At 41.0% G+C, this 24,225-nt stretch overlaps 1 protein-coding gene across 2 annotated transcripts in view; it reads right to left on the reverse strand.

The window, feature by feature from the left end:
* Nucleotides 1–24,225, reverse strand: part of COL9A1 (collagen type IX alpha 1 chain) — a 101,429-nt gene that overhangs the window by 46,842 nt on the left and 30,362 nt on the right. For both annotated transcript variants that reach the window (XM_048846008.2, XM_048846007.2), the window contains 10 exons: nucleotides 19,064–19,087; nucleotides 18,719–18,772; nucleotides 15,637–15,690; nucleotides 11,539–11,571; nucleotides 11,380–11,436; nucleotides 10,777–10,830; nucleotides 9,224–9,277; nucleotides 7,104–7,157; nucleotides 5,811–5,864; nucleotides 61–114 (listed from right to left, as the gene is read on the reverse strand). In XM_048846008.2, coding sequence (XP_048701965.1) covers nucleotides 61–114; nucleotides 5,811–5,864; nucleotides 7,104–7,157; nucleotides 9,224–9,277; nucleotides 10,777–10,830; nucleotides 11,380–11,436; nucleotides 11,539–11,571; nucleotides 15,637–15,690; nucleotides 18,719–18,772; nucleotides 19,064–19,087 — 492 coding nt within the window. The remainder of the gene's footprint in view (nucleotides 1–60; nucleotides 115–5,810; nucleotides 5,865–7,103; nucleotides 7,158–9,223; nucleotides 9,278–10,776; nucleotides 10,831–11,379; nucleotides 11,437–11,538; nucleotides 11,572–15,636; nucleotides 15,691–18,718; nucleotides 18,773–19,063; nucleotides 19,088–24,225) is intronic.

Genomic DNA, 24,225 nt, shown 5'->3' on the forward strand with positions numbered 1-24,225 from the left:
TAACATGTAATATATAATATTATTGCTAAATGTTTACTTGTAAATATGATTTGAACTCACCCTGTCACCCTTTGGACCTGTCTCTCCCCGTAGACCTCTCTGTCCCTGGTCACCCTGCAGGAAACATTTTCATTTAGCAACAAAGTCAGAATACAATTGGTCATATTGATTAAATGAAATCAGATAAAACATGAAAGGTAAAATTCACTCTTGTGCAGAGAGCGTGTGCTTGGCCCTGTGCAACATTTGAGCCCCAAATCAAGCATTTATGTGGGCCTTAAATGGTACATCGTGACCTTTGTGGGCTCCCTCTAATTGGTGAATTTCAGTTTAATGGCTCAGTCTTGTATTACTTGGGAACAGCTAAAACTTCCAGTGAAGCCAATTAGCGTTTGGGTGCATAAAGATGCAAGATCTAGCTTTTAATGAGCATCACTGCCTTTTAAGTGTCCTTTCCTTTTCACCTTTACCCATACTCCGCTTAGGCTGCACTCTCACTCTATAAACAACTAAAAAGTAATTCAATGGAACCCTCTTAAAAGGAAATCACTTTCCTATGGGAAGGGACGATATCTATGTTCACTGTATGGTGGTGTCCATGCTGACTAGTCCATTTAGACAATTATAGATAGGTATACAGTTTTCTCAAACCTTCTTAAGATATAAAAGATGGTACTTCCCTTCTCCTTATTGGATCAAAACATTGTTTCAGGTGTTTAGGTATTTACGCTCAGAAGGTGAGTAAATCTATATTTTTTCTGTGGAGGACACACTAATTCTAAATTAAATATGTCTAATTTACATTGAAACTACTGTGCAATTTACATTGACATTGATTGGCCTGTGTAGTTTATAGTTAACAGGCCCTGATGTTGGCCAGAAGTTAGGGCACTCATGCAGGCTGTGCCCCCCCTCTGCCTGATTTCCACTTGATATAAACTATTTAAATATTCACTGGGCCACAGGAAGGGTAAGAATAATGCCATAGCCCAGTGCTTAGTGCACTCATGTGGGAAACCCAAGTTCCAGTCCCTGCTCCATTGTGTGTGTAAGTATTCTACACAAAGTGGACCAGGGTCTCCCACATCCTGGGTGAGTGCTCTAACCACTGGGATAAAGGGTATTCAGGGGTGGGTAAAATAGGACACAAGCTCCTCTTCAGTTTTTGCGAGAATGAACTTTGGGGAACTGGGCTTAGATATCTCCCCTCTCCTCAGCATTTCCTATTGGCTAGTTTAGGCAGCTCCCCTCTCAGCTGGCTGGCTTTTGTGAATCTCTTTAAGCACCTAACTCTCCCCATGCCTTGTATAAGGAGCCTGGGCACCTAACTTAGGGCTGAAGATTCCATTAGGAGGCAAGATGCCTAAAAGTTAGGGACCGCACCATTGAGCCCAGGTCCCCTTTATGGAACCGTTCCAATGTGGGATAATGATGTGCAAACAGAAAAGAACCCAACTTGACCTTCAGACCCCAAAGTGAGTTTAGAGACTTGGCCCTGAGAAACATCTTTTTACTAAGTGCCTGTTCTCCTGTTATCAAGTTACACCGTTAACTTCAATAGCAACTATCAGACTCAAAATGTCTGAAAAAACCTATACAATACACAATACCAACTGTATAAAGGTGCTTAATTGGAACAATTTCTCTGCTATAAGGCTACCTTTTATTTCTAAATACATTGAACCCTTTTGTTATGACATCTAAAACACCCAAACTGCTTTCCCCACCAAAACAAATATTGTTAGAAAAGGGGTAAAGTGCCCTTATTTAAATGGACAACATTTAGCTTCTATTGGACTCAAAAATGATTTGTTTATCCTCATGCATGAAAGGGAAGAGTCACTGACTTTTATCATTCAACTGAATAATGCAAAGAGAAGTTTATGTGTTTTGTTTGTAAAACAAGTGACTTTTGTGTCTCCAAAACATAAAAGTGCTTGCTGCTGTGTTATGATAGTGGGCAGGAATAGATGCAAAGTTATGTATGTATGTTATGCCCAATTTTTAAAAAAACATTTTTTCTTTATTTTTTACATATGCCATTTTAAGAACACAAATTGTTATATCAGGCTAACCTGGCCCATCTTGTCTGGTATCAGTTACAGGAAATCATCTATTCCTGAGGCTTCAGAGACAGAAATGCTCAAACACACACAGGCTAATTGTGCAATGTTACATCATGGGCTGGAGAGAGAATTATTTACATATATGGTCATTTGTACAGTTTATGATTATGCACTTAAGCATGAAGAAATCCTGTCTAGTAGAGATTAAATGAGATCAGCTATAAGGTTGAACGTTATGTGAAGGGTGGCTGGGGAGACAACTAGAGAAGTAGAATGATCCTAGGTGGTATGGGGCAATTACTTCCAGATTCCCTCAGAATCTGCTTATATCTGAATTATGTTAAAAACCTTTGTAACTCGGGCGCTGATTCCTAGCAGCGGCAACTGTCACCTCCAATAACTGGTGGTATTTGATCTACTTTTTCCTTCCCTTCATCCCCTGTCCTCCCTTCAGTTTAGTTAGATTTGAGAAGTGAAACACTGGGAAATCAGTGGGGATGTGGGAGGTTGATGGGGAAGTGGGAAGAAAAGGAGGCCCATTGTGCTGTCTCCCTGCATTTTCTCTGAGGATACACATACTAATCATTCGTTAAAAGTTTGGTGATTGTTGCATTTCAATGTTGAATGTAACACACAAATGGGCAAGCTTTTACTGAAAGGGCAGAGACCTGGAGAAAGCTTGGAAGCCTCTTGGAAGCAGAGAATTGTGACTTTGGCATCAGTAAGGAGAACACATAAGAGATTGTCTAGATGTTGGGATTTTGAACAAGGAACTTTTGGGAAAGTTAAAGTGAACGTCTGAGCTAACTTTGGAACATGTGGCACCAGCAGCAGGGCAGTCGGGGCTCCTGAAAATGAAGCAAGCACAAAACAGAAACATCATGCTGCCATATATCGAGGTGTGACTAGAACAGCTCTGTAGCGGGGTGGTCACCCTGCTCTTGCCCTGAAGGGGTTAAAACAGCCCTGGGAGAGGGCTTCCTTGGGGAGCCAATGGTAAAAGCAGCCCTGGAGAGCACTGTGGCTGGAAATAAGGGGAGTGAGTAGCTGACCACACGTGGTGGCCATCTCATTTAGGGCCCAGCTGGCCCTTATAAGAGGGCTGGGGGCCAGGAGCTGAAGAAGTCTCACTCTAGCCCTGGAGTGGGAAGGGCTAGCTGCCGGGAAGCAAGATACCTGAGGTGCAGCAGTGCTGGGGAAGGGCAGAGGGATCTGGGGAGCTCCAGCCTGGTAAAACCCCAGGCTGCAGGCCTTGGTGAAGGCCTACATAAAGTACTGGGGCTGCAGAGGGGCAGCCTGGGGATAGGCAAAGACACCAGGTCCTAACCCCTTGCCAGTGATGAGTGGCCATTACACTGCAGTCTGCCCCAGTGAGCGGGGGCTAGATGATGGGCAGTAGCCACTGAGGCAAGGTGGGTTTAGAGGGTTGGGGGTTCCCCTGAGAGGGGAGACTTAGAGTATGGGGGTACTGCTGGGGCAGAACCCCAGGTTAAAGGGCACTGGGGTCTGGAAGGGACACGGGGCCAGCGGCAGGCGAGACACCGGCCTGCAGAGGGTGCTCCGGGCTGGAAAGAGCTAATTCCCAAGACGACCAGCAGGAGGCACCGCACTGGTGAATCTCGCTTTGCTACAAGCTCCAATGCAACCAGAAGTCTCACTGAGGCAGCCAGCTATAAGTGTACAGCAGCCTCTAAAGCAGTGGTGTCCAACCTTGGGTCTGGGGTGGAGACACTTTTGTCTCCCAAGAGTCTAAGTTGTAGCCTTTGAGCGTAACTGTGTCAAGAAGAAAATGCCCTGCAATTGTTAAACTGAAGTGTTTGAATTAACCCTATTACTACAGGGATCCAGATGCGGACACCTCTTCCTCCATGGCAACAGGAGCAGCTCTGAGGCGAGATGGCAATACTCTGAGCAACTGTTGTCCCTTCCTTGCTGTAATTGCTATCCAGCTCACCCGCTAGGCATCTGCTCATTGCAGAAGAGGCTGGAGGGAGCAGCACCAGTTGCTTCATTCCCTGCTTTTCTGTCAGGATGTGGAAGCCCAGGGGAAGCAGAACAGAAGTTCGATTAGCTCTGTCTGCACCTGAGGCTGTGCCTACCAAAGAATGACTCCCCTCCCACGACACCCACCCCAAGGGGAAATGAGAGAGAGAAGTTGACAAACACTAATAATGGCTCCCTTATTCTCTGCCTAGCTCAGTCTGGGGGAGCCTGAAGTCTCTCCACAGCTTGCTCTGACTTATACCAGTTAGAGCCATCCCTTAGGGGCCATATGCCAGCTGGGGCTAGCCAGCTACTCCTCCTTCCCACCCCCAGAGGCAGGGGCTGCATGGAGCGAGATGTAGCAGGTGGATACATTGGCTTTATGCCCACAAGGAATTTATAGGTGCTCTCCGCTCCGTTTGCCACTCAAACAGTGAAAAGTGCACACAACAGGACAAAAGGCTTGCTCTAAAGTACTGACTGTGGCCCCTTGACCTTGGTGAAATAGTATGAAGATGAACAGATTAAACAGCACTGCTGTAGAGAATGTAGGAGCAGGAAAGACTTCAGCCTTCTCAACTTGCCAATACACTAGCCACACTACTGATAGAACAGTGTCCATTGTGGCTGTTGGGGAATTAGCTAGGAGTTAGCTCCAGGAGCCCTTAATGGCCAGCTGTTCCTGCTTTCTAGCTAAGGTAAGTGGCTATTTAATACTTGTTATGAAAATATGTAACTTTTAAAATCATAACTAAACTCAATGGCCCAAATTCTTTCATTTGTCCTGATATCAGTGGAATTATACTGACTTTACAATGATCTAATGAGACTATAATTTTGCCCTTTGGTCTTGATTTTTCCATAGACCAACTGCACTCTTGTATCAGATATGTCAGGGGAAGCTCACCTTCGTAGTTGTAAGGAAAAGACACCTTAAATCACTTATTACCTCCTCTCTGTTTAGGAGAACCTTTTATTTGTTTCCACACATACTAAGGCAGGGGTGGGCAAACTTTTTGGTCTGAGGGCCACATCTGGATGGGGAAATTGCATGCAGGGCCATGAATGTAGGGCTGGGGCAAGGGGTTGCGGTTCAGGAGAGAGTGCGGGGTGTGGAAGGGGGTGTGGTGTGCAGGAAAGGGCTCAGGGCAAGGGGTTGGGGTGCAGGAGGGGGTGTGGAAGGGGGCTCAAGGCAGAGGGTTAGCAGATTCAGGGTGCTGGAAGGGTGGGGGCTCTGGCCCAGTGCTACTTACCTCCTTGCCTGCCCTAGCCCCGCGCCACTCCTGGAAGTGGCCAGCAGGTCCAGCAGTGGCTCTTGGGGTTAGGGTGGGGCAGGCGGCTCCACCACACGCTGCCCTCGCCTGTGGGTACCACCCCCAAAGCTCCCATTGGTTACGGTTTCCCTGTTCCCCGCCAATGGGAGCTGCTGGGGGCGGTGCCTGCAAGTGAGGGCAGCACATGGAGCCATCTGCAGCCATCCCCGCTTCCCCCCGGTGCCGCAGGGACCTGGTGCTGGCTGCTTCCAGGATCAGTGCAGGGCCAGGGCAGTCAGGGAGCCTGCCTTAGCCCCACAGTGCCATGGAGCTGGCAATCTCGAGGGCCGGATTTAAAGCCCTGATGGGCTGGATCAGGCCATAGTTTCCCCTCTCCTGTACTAAGGGAAAACCCTTTGCCAAAGCAGACAGCCCCTTACTTTATTTTTATAAACATTAATAGTTAATATCACTTTGAAGGATCTGGCTGACACAAAACTCTACTTACAGATCCACCAGAGAGCCCTCGTGGACCAGGGTCACCATCAAGGCCACGAGCACCCTACAAAATAAAGAGATAACACAAGATAGTAAGGCTGACTCCCTGAGATGTACCAAGCACCTACATATCCCAATTACTTCTATAGGAATTGCAAGTGCCCTGCACCTCTCTGAATTTGGCTCTGGATTGTTATTATTATAAATACAAACTGTTTTGACAAAGTGGCTTTTTAATCTTTTTAAACTCTAGTTTACCTTTTGGGGAGTGATATAATTAAATGCCATCAAATGTTATATATGAAATTGTCGTTCCTCTATCAAAATGTACTGGACAATGATGAAGCAAGTCACTTTAAACTATTTCAGAACAATTCATTGTTGTCATTAACTAATTCCCTGCATCACACAAAAACATACTGCATGTATATAACATAACGGACTGACATCAAAATGTGAATTGCAATTGATTTTTATATAGTGTCTCAAAACTATCTTCAAAAATTCTTTATAGAGAGAATCAATTATAAGCCAAAGTGAAAAGAATTGTCTTCAGAAAAGATTTAGAAAGAATAAGGAATGTGTGTCTCAGAGAGAGGCAGTAAGTATTTCACATAGCTGGGGCAGGAATGTAAGTGGCCAAATAACTGTGGAAGGGGACAGTGTGGATATATGGTAGGAATTGTAGAACAAGAAAGCTTTGCTTTCCATATCTTTCACTGGATACTCAGACTGGATTTGCACCATTCTGTTCAGTGACTGGCTATTGAAACTGAATTAAAGTGATCCATTTACCAAGGCAAGCAGGTGAAAATAGGAGATAGAAGAAGTAGAAAGGTTGAGGTGGACACAATCAGGGGAAAGGAATATTCAATAAACTTTAGTTTTATTTCAAAAGGTTATGGCCTGTGTAAATTAATGTCACAATTAAGCTTGATGCCTTGCCAACAGCACCAAGAGGATATGCCAAACTACTGTAAGTCTTGTGGAGAAGGAGAGAATAGTAAGAAACTGCAGAAAGTCCACTTCAACAAAATTTGCTGATGTACAGAAAGCATTTACTCAGAAAAGAAAGGGTTGGCTGTCTTCCTGACCAGATTTATGATGTTACAATTGCTGGAGCACACTTGGTGGGAGCGGGAAAGTGCAGGCATAGCAAAGGAGGGTATCAAAAGTTGAAGTAAGGCTAAACCCAGAAAGCACCCATTGCATAGTGACCCATAGTTTAAAAATTACATGTAGTGGGGCCAATCTCTGACTACCAGCTACATTATATTCTATAGAGATAATTGCTAGTACTTACTTTGTTCCCTTTGGCTCCCATTATACCAGTTATGCCTCTCAACCCTTGAATCCCCTGAAAATGAAAAGTATTGTGACAATTTAGACCATACTGCTATCTTGTTATCAGAAATGTGGTAGTTTTCAGATAGTAGACTTCTTAAGGTACTACATATTTTCTTTGTCATTATTTTATTCCTTCCCTTGTATATAAAAAAGAGCCAAATGCTTCTGCATTAAAATGTTTAATTCATGTGGTAATTTGAAAACTGTACAATTAATAAAATATCAAATTAGAACACAGGTAGCTCAGTCTGAAGGAATTGTCAGATTGACCAAAACTGCACTGAGGCCTCAAACACAACTATATTTTAGGGACAGAAAAATACTCATTGTTCTGAGAAGCATAAAGTTGAAGTAAACCCCTGAAAAAATCTGACTGAGAGGAACCGGGTCTAAGGCTTTTATTTCTAAGAAACCTTACAGACTATTTTAATCCTTACTGTCTACCCTATTAACCCCCCATCCCTCCCGGGCCTGGCATATCCCTTTTTAAGCTGACATCACTTTCCCTGCCTCTTGAATCCTGGCTTGTAGTGGACAACACTTTAAAATATTGTGATTTCGAAGATCTGTTAGTAAGGCCACTTACGGGTCGTGCTGTGGAATTTAATGAGTAATGTAATGTGTTATTTCCTGATGAATGCACTACATGAGAACCTGTATGACTGTGGGCCACTAACTACAAGTGTGTTAAATCACTAGGCCTGGCTGAGGATGAACACTACAGGCCTGCTTTAGAAAATGAGGAACAGAAAATAGATCTTTTAGTACAGTGAGCTCAGGCAACTACTTTATTAGGGAGGTTTTATCAGTCTTAAGGATAAGAAGGGCTTATATTCTTCGTTCTATGCAGTCTCTTGTATGTCTGTAAGCTCTAATCAGACTTTTATATTTGTCTGGACCTCCGTGATCTAGGAGCATGAAGCATGAGCATGAAGGATAGTTAAGGCCTACTGAATGATTTCATTTCCCCCAAAATTGCACTAGTCAAATCTCCAGTCAAGCCCAGACACAGTAAGCATTAGAGAACTCTTTTCAATCCCAGAAAAATATAAATCCTCACCATCCACACTTCTTTCTCCTAACTCACTCACCAGGAAACCAGAGACTTTTTCAGAAACTCTGAAAAAGGGAGTAAGCATGCCATGATTAAGGCCTCGCTCTGTTGTTGGGAATGACCCCCTTGCTCCTTCCTGTTCCCTATTGCCTGTCCTAGCTATGGGAACTGGAGGGAGGGCTAATCATGAAGGAACCAGCTAAGTAAGAACAAACAGGAACAGGGCAATTAGGACTCTTGGGGGAGGCACAATGAAATTATAGGAGTACGCCACAATCTGCCCAGGAGTGGTGGCCACTAAATCCTCAGTTCTGCAAAGTCTAAGGTTACATCTACCCTGCAAAAAAAAAACAAAAAAAAACACCAACCCATGGCAGCAAGTCTCAGAGCCCAGTTCCACAGACTTAGGCCCACATTGCTAAAAATAGCCTTGTTAGATGTTTCCCCCTCAGGCTGGAGCTCAGGGTCTGAAACATGGTGAGAAGTGTGATCTCAGAGCCTAAGCTCCAGTCCAAGTGAGAATATCTACGTGGCTATTTTTAGCACCATCACACAAGCCCAAATCTGTAGACCTGGACTCTGAGACTCACTGCTGCAGGGCTGTGTTATTTGTTTTGTTTTTTCAGTGTAGATAAGTGTACCGTAAGTCTCAAAGTTAAGCACACGTATATGTCTTTGCAGGTTTAGGGTCTATGTCACCAAAATCATGCACAGTGAGGCCAGAAAAGCCCAGTTCAATCATCTAGTCACCCCCCTGTGGTTTAAAAAGTAATATAAGACAGACCATACATTATTTACAATGTGAAAGCATTACAAGAACCAAGCCATGAGAGCAGAAAAGGGCATGCTGTGAGGTTTTACTGCGCACACTTTTATATATTTTTACCTTTATTCACAATCAGTGTGATATTATTATTAAAAGATAGATGTGTAATATTATTTCATGTCTAATTGCTTATAAATAAACAGATATGGTGACATGAAACAAATTGATAGTGCTATTCAAAAAGGAAATACTTTACTGGAGGGCCTTGAGCTCCGACATCACCTATGACTCCCTGGGCACCTTCCTCACCCTGGAAAAACAAAAGAAAGAAAGCTGAAGCAAATCCATACCAGGAAAGGGAAAACACTATCAGCATAAGAGTTACCACTTTTTACTCACTGAGCCCTGTCAACATGCTCTGGGTTGAAGGAAACCCAGCATAGACACATTTCCTGCCCCAAAGAGCTTACACTTAACATTAGACAGATAGTAAATTAAGGCACATAATACATTGGCTCATTAAATGAAAGGGCAATTGCAACACAATCCAACTCTCTCTGTATAAAAAATTGCAGACTTCTTTCTTTGCTGAATTACTGTTTATAGGCTTCATGGAAGAAATGTGCTCCAAGAAGGAATATGAATGAAGATAAGGAGGTCATTTTGCTCAAGAGTAACAAGGATATGTTTTATTTAAGCTAAATCATTCCATTTTTCTCAAAGTTAGTATTCCCAGATTTGTTCAATCAGATTTTAAAAAACTGTAATGAGGTTTTGTTTGGAGTCTGAAAGCTGGATGTGTATGTTGACAGCCTCACATGCAATCCAGCATTATCCTTGTGTGTTGTTATTATCAAACCAATACTGTGTCTTATTAATCCAGACACCTTCCTGGTGACCAGGTAACACCCTCCCCCACTTTGCCCCTGTATGCTGTTAGAGAGCAGAGCTACAATTCTCAGTGCTAGGCTGATTTACAAGAGGTTGGTTCTGGGGCACAACAAGGATTTGGCGACTCTTATAGCTCAAGCATTCTGAAAAGTGGAGGGACTACTTCTGAGAAGTTAATATTCTTTTCATTGTATATATGGATATGGAGCCGGGAATTATGGCACAAACTTTGTTCCTTGTTTTTAAGGTAGTTTAAGGTGCTAGATTGCCTGCCTTGAGAGAGAAGAAAGAGAAGTCCTCTGTAGACCAAAAAGTTTCAGCGTGGGCAAAGGTAGTGCAAGGTTCCCCAGATTTTCCTCACAAGCCCATTCCAGATGAATTATGTTTTTAGGTGAGAATGTAGTTCAGTCTTCAAGCGATTCAGTCTTTGGCCCTTTCCTTCATCTCTGTTGTGGTTACTTATACCTTTCCCTCCCCCATCATGTACTCTTTTCCCCCATGCTGACATCTCCCTTTGCCCTCTCTCTGCTCAGCTGTGCCACCCTAAGCATTCTCTAGTCTCCTATAGACTCTCTGCACTTAATTCCCAATTTTTAACATTAATAAATACTGGTTTTGTTGTGCAGTTAGTTCAATAATAATTATTCTGATGGTCAAAATGAAAAGTGAGAGTGCCAATTTCTGTGTGATAATGAATGAAGAATAGGGGGGATGACTTAGCAGACAATGTGCTGATAGTGACCCAAATGCCATACAGGAAGTGGACTCTCAGTTCTTTCTGGCAGAACTATCAATAATTTTGATGGATTCTAACAAGATGACTCTTTTTGAAGTATAGGCTAAACTGGCAGTTATTTTGCTACCGATCATTGCCTTCCATTAAACTACTGCTAGCCCATTAAAATACTGTTATCGTACCTTATGACCTTGTTTTCCTGGTTCACCAGCCTCTCCTTTTACTCCTTTGTGACCCTAAAATAAAAGAAATAAAAAAGAGTGCAGACAATTTATTTAGAAGTTGAGATATCCACTCTTCCAACATAGCCTGCCTACCACTCTCCAGGTGTACCTTCTGCAACACCTCCCCAACTCCAGGCACACCTAGACACATTCGGAAATGGGCTGTAGTGCAACCTTCAGAAAAACCTAATCCCAGATCCAGTAAATCAGTGTGTCCAACACTGCACTAGTAATCCCCTCATAAGGATAGTATCCCCATAAATCAGACAAAAGAACATAAAAGAAACTAAAGCGTGAGTCAAGAAGGTGCTTGTTTCAATTTGACATTCTGAGGCCTTCTATAAAATCAAAAGGCTTGGAGGAATACGTAGCATGTCTGAAAGTTTGGGACTATAGATGCTTTGGAAAGTGATCTCAGAAATATCTTGGCACCATGCTTTCTGGATAATATAATGGGAGACCCAATGGCCAGGAAGTCCCCACCCCAATCAGTGATTCAGCATTGTAGTCTGCATATCTGCAGTGTTGATGCAACTAGTTTAAGTACATCAATTCTCTTACCTTCATTCCTATTAGGCCAGCATGTCCTGGACGACCCGGTGCACAAGCATTGGGACACTGAAAAAGTATCCACACATTGAGTTAACAGGGATAAGACACTTTAAAAGTTATATTGTGGTTTAAGATTGTATTTTTCAAAAAGGTGAACAAATGTCTTACCAGTGGATCTCCTTCATGCAGCCCAACTGTTCCCTAAATTTGATGAAAAGGTTCAAAGTTAGAAAGAGAACAACAGGAAAAAAATGACCTTGTCTCATACAACAAAAACCACGCCTGACACACTTCAGTGTAGGAAAGCAGAAGATATAGAAATGTCAGATAATCTCTGGGGCTGAAATCCTGAAAGTGCACTTAAACACCTATGGCTGGCCCGTGTCAGCTGACTGGACTCGTGGTGTTCAGGCTCTGCAGCTATAAAATTGCAGTGTAGATGTCCAGGCTTCTGCTGGAGCCTAACCTCTGGGACCCCTGCAAGGGGGAAGGGTCCCAGAAGCCAGCCTCCAGCCCAAACCCAAATGTTTACACCGCAATTTTACCGTCTTGGAGCCCAAGCCCTGTGAGCCCATGTCAGCTGACATAGGCCAGCTGCAGGTGTTTGACTGCTGTGTAGACATATGCAAAGGGAGCTTTATTTAATTGTTATAAATTGCAGGCATCTGTATGCAATATTCTGCCCTCCATCTTGGATTTGCTTTTCTGAAAAGCAAAAACTCTCTTTGTTTTTAAAACATCATGGATTTCTTTTAAGTACCAAAAGCCATATGTGAGAATTAGACTAAAGTAATACAATACATATTTTTGTATAAATTCAGCCTAATAATCACATATGAACTCAGTGTATCCAGAAACATACCATATTTTTCTATTAAATATCAACAGCTGCATCTGATTTAGTAATACTATGTATTAAATGTTCCCATATCTCATTTGGCTATGTAGTCCAGTTGCACCACAGATCTTATGTTATGTTCTCAGCAGAAGTATTTCTACATTGTAATTGACTGAAAATTGTTTTCAGAGTTGGGGTTCTTAAAGAAGTTATCTGGGTAAATGAAACAGATGAAGGCAAACTTTCTTACATTCTGATGATTATTTAATACGGAACAAAAACATCTCCTTCATAAAGACAAGACTTAATTCTTTAGAGAAAAAAAGGATCCCTCTCACAGCAGAAGAGTTGATAGATAATTCATGATTCTATCAGCCATTGGAATTACAAGTTAGAGATCTGTGTACAAAAGGGATGCAGTCAATAGAAGATAAATGAGTTTCTTAGGAAATGGTCTGGCCTTAATGGGAATAGGAGAGGATCATGGAGTCTACTGAGGGAAGACTGGGGAAAAAGTTAGGAAGAAAGGTAACTACATGTGAGCAAGACTGGGTTCATGGAAGGATCTGGCAGTCTGTTATGGAGAGGTGTGCCTTCTGTTTGAGTAGGGAAGCACTGTGAGACTCTGAGAGAACTGATGAGCTTTCATGGAAGCACAAATATTTGGGAAAGGTTGGGGGTAGTTTGGTGGAATATAATGGCCTTAAATGGAATGGGAGTGGCGCACTGCAGTGGTGCCTGAGGGGGATGGAAGCTTCAGTGTAAAAAGAGAAGGAGCAGCAGAGCCTGGTGTAGTTTGTTGCTATTTATTTCCTTGGTATTTTTCTCGGTTTTATCATTCATGGCGACTTCACATTTTCTAGCAACCTTCCATGGAAAATGAGATATGGCCCCAAGAAAATAGATCCCTGTATTGCTGTTGGGACAGTCTAGCAAAGGGATAGTAGAAATCCCTTTACTAGAATCCCTTCCCTTACAGAGAAATTAAGATGACACGCTCATTTCCTAGATGCCAGGTGTGTCATTCCCCAGCATGTGCTCTGTCTGCCAGATGATGATCTGCCATCAATTGCACCTCTCGCAAATTAAAAAACTGCAAAGGTAAATGCATAGTACAAATCCCTCCTCTCAAAAGGCCCACAGAGGAGAGTCACAAAAACAGTATTTGGAAACATCTGACGCTCTGACTAGAGATGTACTGGACTACAGCGCCAACTTAAGAATCTGCCCCCTCCTTTATAGCTCCAGCCCCAACCCTACACGGTAGACCCAGGTCCCACTTGAAGTGGTAGTGGAAAGTGAACCACCCTCCCAGAGAGGCAGGGGAAGTGGCAGAAGGTGAGCGCCCAGTAGTCAACCCAGGAGGCAGGGTGTCTCTGCTTGCATTGATAGGCTAGGCCCACTGGACACTTCTCCTCTTGATGCACAGAATCCTCTGGTTGGGTGCTGTTGGTGGGACTAACCAGAGCAGTAGGCCTTAGCGTTAACAGTTCACACCTCTCTGAGTTATTGTTTTAGGCTATCTGCAGGCTCCAGCAGGCATCATTGCATCCATTACACTAGGTTTACATTCCCAAACTTCTCTTTGCAACCATGAGGGCTAGAAACTTACTTTTTAAAAATGAAAGCTGAGATTCTGATGTCATCACATGACTGTAAACAAGCCGGGCCTCTAGACATGATCTTTTAAGTGCCTAAGCCTGAATCCAGCCTTGCTGCATCCCTGAAGTCCTTACTCAGTCTTTTGACTTCAGTGGAAGTTTTGCATGAGCAGGAACATAAGAACATAAGAATGGCCATCCTGGGTCAGATCAATCGTCCATCTATCCCAGTATTCTGTCTTCCAAAAGTGGCCAATACCAGGTGCTTCAGAGGGAATTAATTGAACAGACAATCATTGAGTGATCCATCCTCTGTCATCCACTCCCAGCTTCTGGCAAACAGAGTCTAGGGACACTCACAACATGGCATTGCATCCCTTAACATCCTGGCTAATAACCATTGATGGACCTATCCTCTATGAACTTATCTAATTCTTTCTTGAACCCTGTTATATTTTTGGCCTTCACGACATCCCCTGGCAATGAGTTCCACAGGTTGACTGCATTGTGAGAAGAAATACTTCCTTTTGTTTATTTTAAACCTGCTGCCTATTAATTTCATTGTGTAACTTCTGATTCTTGTGTTATGTGAAGGAGTAAATAACACTTCCTTATTCACTTTCTCCACACTAGTCAAGATTTTGTAGACCTCTATCATATCCACCCTTAGTTGTCTCTTTTCCAAGCTAAAAGTTCCCCATCTTTTTAATCTGTCCTCATACAGAAGCTATGCCATTCCCTTAATCATTTTTGTTGCCTTTCTCTGTTCCTTTTCCAATTCTAATATATCTTTTTTGAGATGGGGTGACCAGATCTGCGCACAGTATTCAAGATGTGGGCATGCCATGGATCTATATAGAGGCATTATGATATTTTTCGGCCTAATATCTATTGCTTTCCTAATGATTCCCAACATTCCGCTCACTTTTTAAATTGCCACTGCACACTGAGTGGATGTTTTCAGAGAACTATCCACAATGACTCGAAGATCTCTTTCTTGACTGGTAACAGCTAATTTAAACCCCATCATTTTATATAGAGAGTTGGGATTACGTTTTTCAATGTGCATTACTTTGCATTTACCAACACTGAATTTCATCTGCTATTTTGTTGCCCAATCACCAGTTTTGTGAGATCCCTTTGTAACTCTTAGCAGTCTGCTTTGGACTTAAGTATCTTGAGTAGTTTTGTATCATCTGCAGACTTTGCCACCTGATTATTTACCTCTTTTTTTCCAGATCATTTATGAATAGGTTGAACACCACAGGACACAGTACAGACCTCCAGAGAACACCACTATTCACCTCTTTCCCTTCTGAAAACTGACCATTTATTCCTACCCTTTGTTTCCTATCTTTTAACCAGTTACTGATCCACAAGAGGATTTTCCCTCTTATCCCATGACTGCTTAATTTGCTTAAGAGCCTTTGGTGAGGGACCTTATCAAATGTCTTCTGAAAGTCTAGGTATACTACATCTACAGGATCATCCTTGTCCGCATGTTTGCTGACCCCCTCAAAGAATTCTAATATATTAGTGAGGCATGATTTCTTTTACAAAATCTGTGTTGTCTCTTCCCCAACATATTGTGTTAATCTATCTGTCTGATATTCCTGTTGTTTAGTATTGTTTCAACCAATTTGCCTTGTACAGAAGTTAGGCTTACCAGCCTGTAATTGCTGGGGTCACCGCTGGAGCTTTTCTTAAAAATTGGTATCACATTAGCTATCCTCCAGTCATCTGGTACAGAATCTGATTTAAATGATAGGTCACACAGGGACACAGCACTTATCCAAACATTAGCATATATTAAACATAACCACTTACTCTGGAGCCTGGGGGCCCTGGTGGGCCTGGAGGACCTCTCTTTCCAGCATCACCCTAATATTTTAGAATACATTTAATTAATTCCTGGCAATGATATACACAACAGCTGTATATTCAGGCCTGCAGCAGCTAAGGTAAGGCAACCACAAAAGGACAGACTAAGCAACCAATCTTAGAACAGTAAAACTCAAATTTCAAGAATACAGGTCTGGTTGTAGAGTATAAGGAAATAAACTTAATTTGAGATGGGTGTGAGATTGTATTTGCTTGTATCACAGGCTTGTATCCTAAGAGAGTGGAGTAATCCTCAAACAACACGTGACTTATTTTTATTATTCAAGCGTGTGGATGCTATGATGATGGGCATGATAGAAAATCCTAAAATAAATAAAGATGTGGTACATAAGGTGTCTTCTTGAATAACACCAGTCATCTCTTTACTTCATATAGAGCACCAGTATCATTGGTACTAATTTAATAGGGAGTGAAAAAGATATCACATGACATATGCCAGGAAATGGCCATTTTCTGCACGATAGAGGTCACAACAGAAATTTCATTTGAACGGTAAAGCATTTGATTTTGTTTAATATCTCCCAATGAATTCTATAGAATGACATATGAAATAATACTGTCAAGTACTGTAGTATGTAATATGTTTGGGAGGCGATATTTTACTATGTCCCATTACTTGTGGAATTCTCTGTTGTTCCATCTCGTGCATGCCTTCTGTTCTAGTATAGCTATAGTCAGAAAAGTGATTGTGTAAACCAGACACTCCCTTATTTGATCTGTTTGTGTCTTCGAGGCACACCCGCTTTAAGGACAAGGGCTTAATCCTGTACTGTGAAGCCAATGGGAACTCTGCAGTTGTCTTTACTGGAAGCAGGAGCAGGCCCCAAACCAAGATTTTACTACTGTTGTCACTGGAGGACCAGTACAGTATTGAAAGTAATCTAGAGCCTATTCTGCCTCACGTGTCATCCACAGAATTGTCAGCTAACTTCTGAATAAAGAACCTTCATCACTGGAGAGGATGTACAAATCAGAAAGAGTACAACTAGATTTTTGAAGCCCAAGCTGAGAATTACAGCTTTGATTTACAGTGCTGTTGTACTCATGTTGGTCCCAGGATATGAGAGATACAAGGTAGATGAGGTAATACATATTATTGGACCAACATCTGTTGCTATCAGGTACACGTTTTTGAGCTACACAGAGCTCTTCCTCAGGTCTCGGGAAGCAGACATGCTGCTTCCTTCCCCAAACCTGAATAAGAGTTGTGTTCTTATTCAGCTTATTAAGCTCCTGATGAAAAGCTTGTACCTTCCATCAACAGAAGTTGGTCCGACAATATATATTACCTCACCTACCTCATCTCTCTAATATCTTTTGATTTATAAAACTGAGAAAACTTGATATGGAAGTAAGTGAAAAAAAATAATTCAGTAAAAAGAGCACTGTGGGAGTTCTGTATCATTTTTCTGACTACAGTCTTACTTTAAATCAAGTCTTATTGCTTCTTGATTGGTCTCACTTTTTAACTATGTTCTTATTTGATATGACTGACTGTAAAGTGTTTTGAGAGGTTAACACTGAAGTTAAATGATCAACTAAGAAAATGGCTGGGATGCTTCATTAAAAAAAAAATTAAAATGCTATTCCTTACTTTCTTTCACAACTGAAAGTGTGGCTTTGAGTCTTATTTCAGTGACAAAATATGAAGCAAAAATTAGACAACATGCTGAACCTGCCCTTAGTAACATTTGCCTGGTAGCCACCACTGTGGAAAAGTGGGTAGGAGGACAGGGATGAGGGACACCTATTCACTGGTCAGAGTATCTATGTAAACAGTGTCAAATAAGCAGTTCCATGAAAAGGGATAAAGTAATTTACTCTACTACCCCCTCTGACTCCTGATCCAGGGACGAAATTATGACTGATTTACAGTTTATTTTCTGGTCTACCTAACGAATGGGTCACCTCTGATTCCAGTAAGAGCGTAACCCATAATGTCTCTAAACAGCTCTGAAGATGTGAAATATAAGTGCTAAGTGCTCAGGAGACGATAGGGACTGCTCCATCCTCATGGCTTTGTGAATGGATGGGATGTATTTAAATTGTACAAACTAGCCCTTAATCTCTCTCTGTCTCAGTTCTCCTTCTGAAAATGGAGATAATAATAGTTCCTGATTTCACAGAGGTGTCTAGGGGATAAATTAATTAATTGTGTTTGTGAGGTATTGAGATAGTCTGGAGATCAGTGCCACAAAAAGGCTATAATTAAAGAGAAAAAATCCTTAATCAGGGCAAGGTTGGGTTGATGTGCAGTAAATGGGGCCACACTGAATGATGAGGATCAAAAGAAATATTGAACAACTGCCTTATTCACTGACATCAGACAGGGGTCGTGGGGAAAACCAGTGTGTGATCATGTAATAAAAGATTTTAACATAATGTAAACACACCAGGGGCCAAAGTTAACATTCTACAGCCAACCTTAACTTTGCCCTTTCCTAATTTTTTTAGTGACTTCCTTTGCATCCTTAGCATTCTTTTTGTGTGCAGAATACTGTATGAAACACTTCATTCTGTTAAAAAGAACAGCAGTACTTGTGGCACCTTAGAGACTAACAAATTTATTAGAGCACAAGCTTTCGTGGGCTACAGCCCACTTCATCGGATGCATAGAATGAACATATGCATCCAATGAAGTGGGCTGTAGCCCATGAAAGCTTACTCTCTAATAAATTTGTTAGAATCTAAGGTGCCAAAAGTACTCCTGTTCTTTTTGCAGATACAGACTAACACGGCTGCTACTCTGAAACTTCATTCTGTTATTACAGATGGTCGTATTTTTGTGCTATTAATTATTGTTTATTTCTGACAAGATTTCCACCAACCTGCTCCTCCTCCTATAATCCCAGCAGGAAAAATAATCCAATGAAATACTTATGTATGTTTTTGTGGTCTCCTATCCTAAACCATGTTTGGATGGTATAATAATTATATTTCCTTCTGCACAGTGTCTTTCGGCCAGTGAGAAAATGCAAATTACTGGCAAACATAATGCAGTACTCACGGATGGACCAACACGGCCTACTTCACCAGGAAGTCCTGCTACACCAGGGGGACCCTACAATAACCAAGTAAAAGAAAGAAATATATATAAATTATTTACAGTCATCTGTATGATAGAGATCTCAATACACAGGCAAATATCTTCCCAAAGCAACTGGAGATAAATTATGCCCTCAGAAACACATCTGTGCACCCAAAGGACTAAAATGGTCTAAAATGTTAGTTGTAAAACTATGTAGGAATAGATACAGAACATCAGGACCAAAATTATTATTGTGTCTTTTTATTTTATTACTTTGATTTGTTATGCAATCGCAGTCTGTAGCGTGTATAAAATGATACTTACTGCTGGTCCAAGCATCCCCTTACCCTGAAAAAAGAAAAATGTGTTGAGCAACTATTTATGGTTTCTGACATTTAATCTTGTTGGATGCCAAGAAGAGGAACATGTAGGGTGATCAAACACAAAATTGTGACGGTTCCTTCAATGAATGAATATTAAAACATTACTACCCTCACGTTTGATATAACTGAGTAGGTATTTCGGCAATTTTAACAGATATTCAACATCTAGTATAAAGATTATCATAAGATACTTAATATCAGCAGACAAGTACAGTAATTTTGTTTGACTAAACTAACCTGTAATACAAAAATATATGTGCTGGCAAAGGAATGAAGAAACTAATATTAATAGGTTTAGCTAGTTATCAAGCATTGAAACCTATGTCAAAAGATATACCTTGATGACACGTGAAGGAAGTGGTCATTTCCTTCTCCATGAGTAATGGTTAATAATAAAGTAGAAAAAGATTTCAATTATTTCAAGGCCTTCTTAAGTCCCTTAAAGCCATTAAACCACCACTGTTCTTGCTGAGCAGGGGAAGCAATGAGCTGCTCCTGTTTACATTTACTATCAGTGTTGTTCTTGATTATTTTAATCAGATATTTCCCAGCAACAAATGCTGTTTTTCCTGTTAGGTATAATGCATACTCCATAGCAAGTTTCAGCCCCAATCCTGTAAAGACTTAAGCATATGCCTAACTTTATGCAGGTAGATAGTGCCAATGAAGTCACTGGGACTGTTCACATGCAAAGTTACACACATGCCTTAGTCTCCGCAAGATCAGGGACTGTGTTAGGAAATTAACCACCTGGGTTCAGTGGAGTTTAGAAGCCACAGAATATTGTGCACTGACTGTAGTTTCCACAGTAGCATTAGAAGAACTTGCATAATGAGGGAAGAATTTCAAACATATTGATAATCTAATATAATTTCATTTTACTCTTTTAATGAGAAGTAATAAATAAACTTTTCTTCCTTGCCTACACAACTTACATTTCCATCTGCTGTTATTTAACTGAGTAATTTAAGTCTTGCACGGTTTAATTCAGTGTGTTCGAAAGATGTTATGTGATAAATCTAATGTACATTGTTGTGCAATACTGAACACTGGGGGAAGCCTAACTATTTTGTGTTTGTATGAAATTTGCCCTCTACTAGTCACATGCTGACAGCACATATCCTGCAGTCAGGTTCTAGATCATAATATAACCACCCTCCAGAGAAAAGAAAACACTTACCTGATTGTTTAGTGGATTCCCTTTAAAAGTTTCCTTTTACTTTTTTAAGGCTAGAACGTAACTCTGAGAATGGTCAGACCTGTAATACCTGACCTACTGGTAAATAGGAAACTTTTTAAAGGCACCACTGTATGTTATTTAATCAATTGTGCCTCTAGGTCAAAATTTTAGTTGAGATACTGTAACTAGCTTTCGCTCAACATGTACCATTTATGTAAGGGTACTTTTGGAAGTGTCTCTAAATGCTGTGTAGTAGCTGGCAGGCTGTTCAGTGAAATCATGCTTCTATTCTGCCTATAAGGAGGAGGAGGATACATACTTAGGGCACTGGAGCAGCTGTCCCCATATGGATCCTTCATTTCATAGGGCTACCCTGTTAAATTTACCATCCAAGAATGGTGCATAGAATCAAGATGAATGGAATGTGTTTTATACTGATTTATGTTGCGCTTTTTCTAAACGAGGCAGTGCTTCACTTGCCACAATGGCAGAGCCTCTGAAATAGATCCCCCGCAAATTCACCAACCTTTGTTGCAGAATTGAATGGTTTCTGGCTTTTGTGTGTCACCTCTCACAAGCAAGTGTCCACAGAGCAAAATGGAGTTGGCTTAACTCAGCTGAAGTCAGGCCAGATTTATACCATTCTCACTGTGATCAGAATCTTGTCCAATATCTCCTCAGCACAGGTTGTGCATGGTGGAAGTTAATGATTTGAGAGGTTTAATCAGGGGAATTCTCAACAGTCAGATGCTGAAAACATGAACTCCTGTACATACACAAAATGTGACAAACAAAATACCTATGGGTGAAGTTCACCCAGTTTTATAAATAATATGAAAATATGCTAAATACTTAGGGTGAGATTTTTAAAAACATCTAAGTGACTTAGAAGCACAACTCCCATAGACTTTCAATGGCAAATATGCTCCTCTGTCACTTAGGTGTCTCTGAAAATCCCTCCTTTGTGTTTGTGTGTGTATAATACAAACACACACTATTATATAACATATTTATAACCAAGTAATCAGAATAGCTTACCAAATATTTGCCATGTACAGTGAATGTACAGTACAAGGAATCCTGTCTTAAGTAAATACCTAAACTGCCTTGTATAGAAGCAGTGGTCTTTAACAAAAGATAGTGCAAAACTGTACTAGAAATCTTGAGGATACTTTAAAATGGTTGTTTGAGACAGGGAATGTCTAGTGGAGTAGATTTCATTGTATTTGATAAAAATGTATTACATATTAATGGAAAATATGATTTTTTTCATGTCTTTTAATATTGGCTAATATTGGCTATGGAAACTTTGGGATCTATTTTGCTGAACAATATCAGGAAGCAAAATCTAATTTGCAATCAGGAATTTTATACAAGTGTTCAAATTTCCACTATTTCAGTTTCTTATTTTGTGATGTACAGTACATTTTTCTCTTACAGTTCTCTTACAAGTAGCATCTGCATATCATATCTTGTATATCCTGCTTAAATTTGTTTTCCTTCCTCTTTAAATATGAGCAATACTTTTCACAGATCTGCAAGAAATGAAAGTGATACTTTGACAGGCTAAATATGGTCCAAACAGCCTCTGCTGACTTTAGATAACTCTGTGAACATCAACAATTTAAAAAGTTGTAGGACAAGCAAATCCTCTAAAAAATTGTAACTGCTAAAAAAATGTATCTCTGACATATTCTAGCTTTGAGAGGCCTTATATGTACACTGTAGCTGATAGCCCAATCTCCCTAGACCTTACCAGAGTAGAGAAATCCATCTGTTTGGTGACGTGGTTATCTGAAGTATTGCACTAATTTTGCTTAGACGAGTACACAAAAGAGAAAAGCAGAAGATGAAAGAATAAAAAGGACTAAAGAGATGGTGGGAAAACACTGGAAGAAAAAATGGAAAAGAAAGAGAGGGAGGGTCAGAAGAGGGCCTGGAGAAGAAGAGAAACAGAGAAAGGAAAAATGGATATGAAATATTATAAAATTCATTTCCTTAAAATTTCTATTGGGATCAAATCCTGCAGTTCCAATTTGGACAAAACTCCCATTGGACAAAACTCCCATTGTTCAACGCAGTGGCAATGAACAGTAGTAACCAAGGTGTTTGATTTTCTGTTAGTGCACAGCATTTCAACAGGTTCAAGTGGCCCTTTTTGTGAGAAAATAAGTCTGTGAATGAGTAGCTGGGGCTACTCTGCTCACCAAAGGCCACTGGCTGAGTCCAGTGCAGAAAACCAGCCCACAAAGACAAGTGCATCCAGATTTTCATCTAACCATGGCAACCAATATGCCTTCTTTGTAGCATGTTCATTGTATTTCTGATAGCTGAGGTCTAACAGACCAACCCCAGGGTTTCAGGAGGCTGAAACATGAAACAAGGCCACTATGTGCTTCTCAAAATATGCCTGCAGATAAGAATTAGAGGCCCTCCTTATTCCCTGGTTTATAGGTTAGGTTCCATGAGGGGGGAAGAGGAAGGGATAGGAGTCAGTTTAATCTCACTAAAGTCAAGATCACTAGTATTAGCTTTTTTGGGGGAATTTCAGTAATTTCCCTATTCTCTCTAGCATGCAGTCCCATTCACTCAGTGTGAAAGCTTCCATGAATGTAATTCGCCAGAGAGATTTATTCTGAGCAGAACTCTTTCTATCTGGATTTGGCTCTTTTATGCTAATAACCATGGTGTCAGATCACCAACACCGAAGTCCTCCAAATATTGTATCCTTTCCTAAAATCTGGGGCTCAAGAGTCTCATTTACTAAATGGATAGGCAATTTGCTCTATCTTGTTTTACTCACCCACAATGAAACGATACTTTTCAATAGTATCAGCAGGTGTCTCCAGTACATCCCTCTTTCCTGGCCATAAACAGTTCCTTTTACCTGAGAATTACTAATATTTGTGTTCTAGGTCACAACTTTACACACAATATCAGCCATCCCACACTTCAATACTAGTGATACCGGTTTCCTCACCACACTACCATACATGTCCTACATGGCATGTGCAGTACAGCTTGCAATGCAGTAAAAAAAAGTCAATCACTACCAAGGCACACTGGAGTGGATCACTAGCAGCTAGAACTGCAAAACAGTGGCCCATAATCTCACTGATCACTTTTACAGCCCCCAAATATGGTTTCTAATTCACTCTCTTACCATGGGTGACATTCCTCCACAATGTGTGTGCATGTGAAAAATCTGTGTTCTCTACAAACCTCACAAGGACCATTTGAGCTCTTAATGCCAAATAAATTCCACTCCTAGCAGAGCTGTCAGGTTGAACAACTGAGGTTTCCTTTATAATGATGCATTTTTGATGTGTTTTCACAGTAGCAACTCCACTTCCAAAGGAAGGGAAATCCTTTAAAGACATTTCTGACATCCACCTTTCCAACAAGCTCTCCTATTATTCTGTCCTGGAACCCACATTCTCTGCAGGTTCCCTTTGGATGAAGTTAAAATACTCTATACTTTCCCTAAGTTTCACATCTATAGGAATGCAGCCCAGCTTCCAGTACCATGTATTTTAGGTTGAAATAATTCCATTAATGCATCTTTTAATTTTCCATAGTCACTTTTCACCTCAAGTGGTAAATTTCTTCATACACACTTCTCTCAGATCCTATGAGTAACAGAACTGGCAACCCAAAGCTGTCTCCATCATTCCATCAATTTAGTTTTGCAGCTAATTCAAACCACTGTCCTAAGCAATCATTTCACCATCTACTCTGCTGAATAACTGGCAAACCCTCCCTTCCCCTCTGAAAACAGTGCTTTCAATCTACTTAGCAGCCCTCTCAGTTTTGCTATTTCTCTAACCACAGTTTGCTTATGTTATGGATACACAGACCCCACTAGCTGTCACAAGTTTGTACTCTAATTGTCCTGGGGTTTGGATTTTCAGCTAAGGAACATG

Source organism: Caretta caretta, chromosome 3 (assembly GCF_965140235.1).
Source record: "Caretta caretta isolate rCarCar2 chromosome 3, rCarCar1.hap1, whole genome shotgun sequence".
NCBI lineage: Eukaryota > Metazoa > Chordata > Testudines > Cheloniidae > Caretta > Caretta caretta.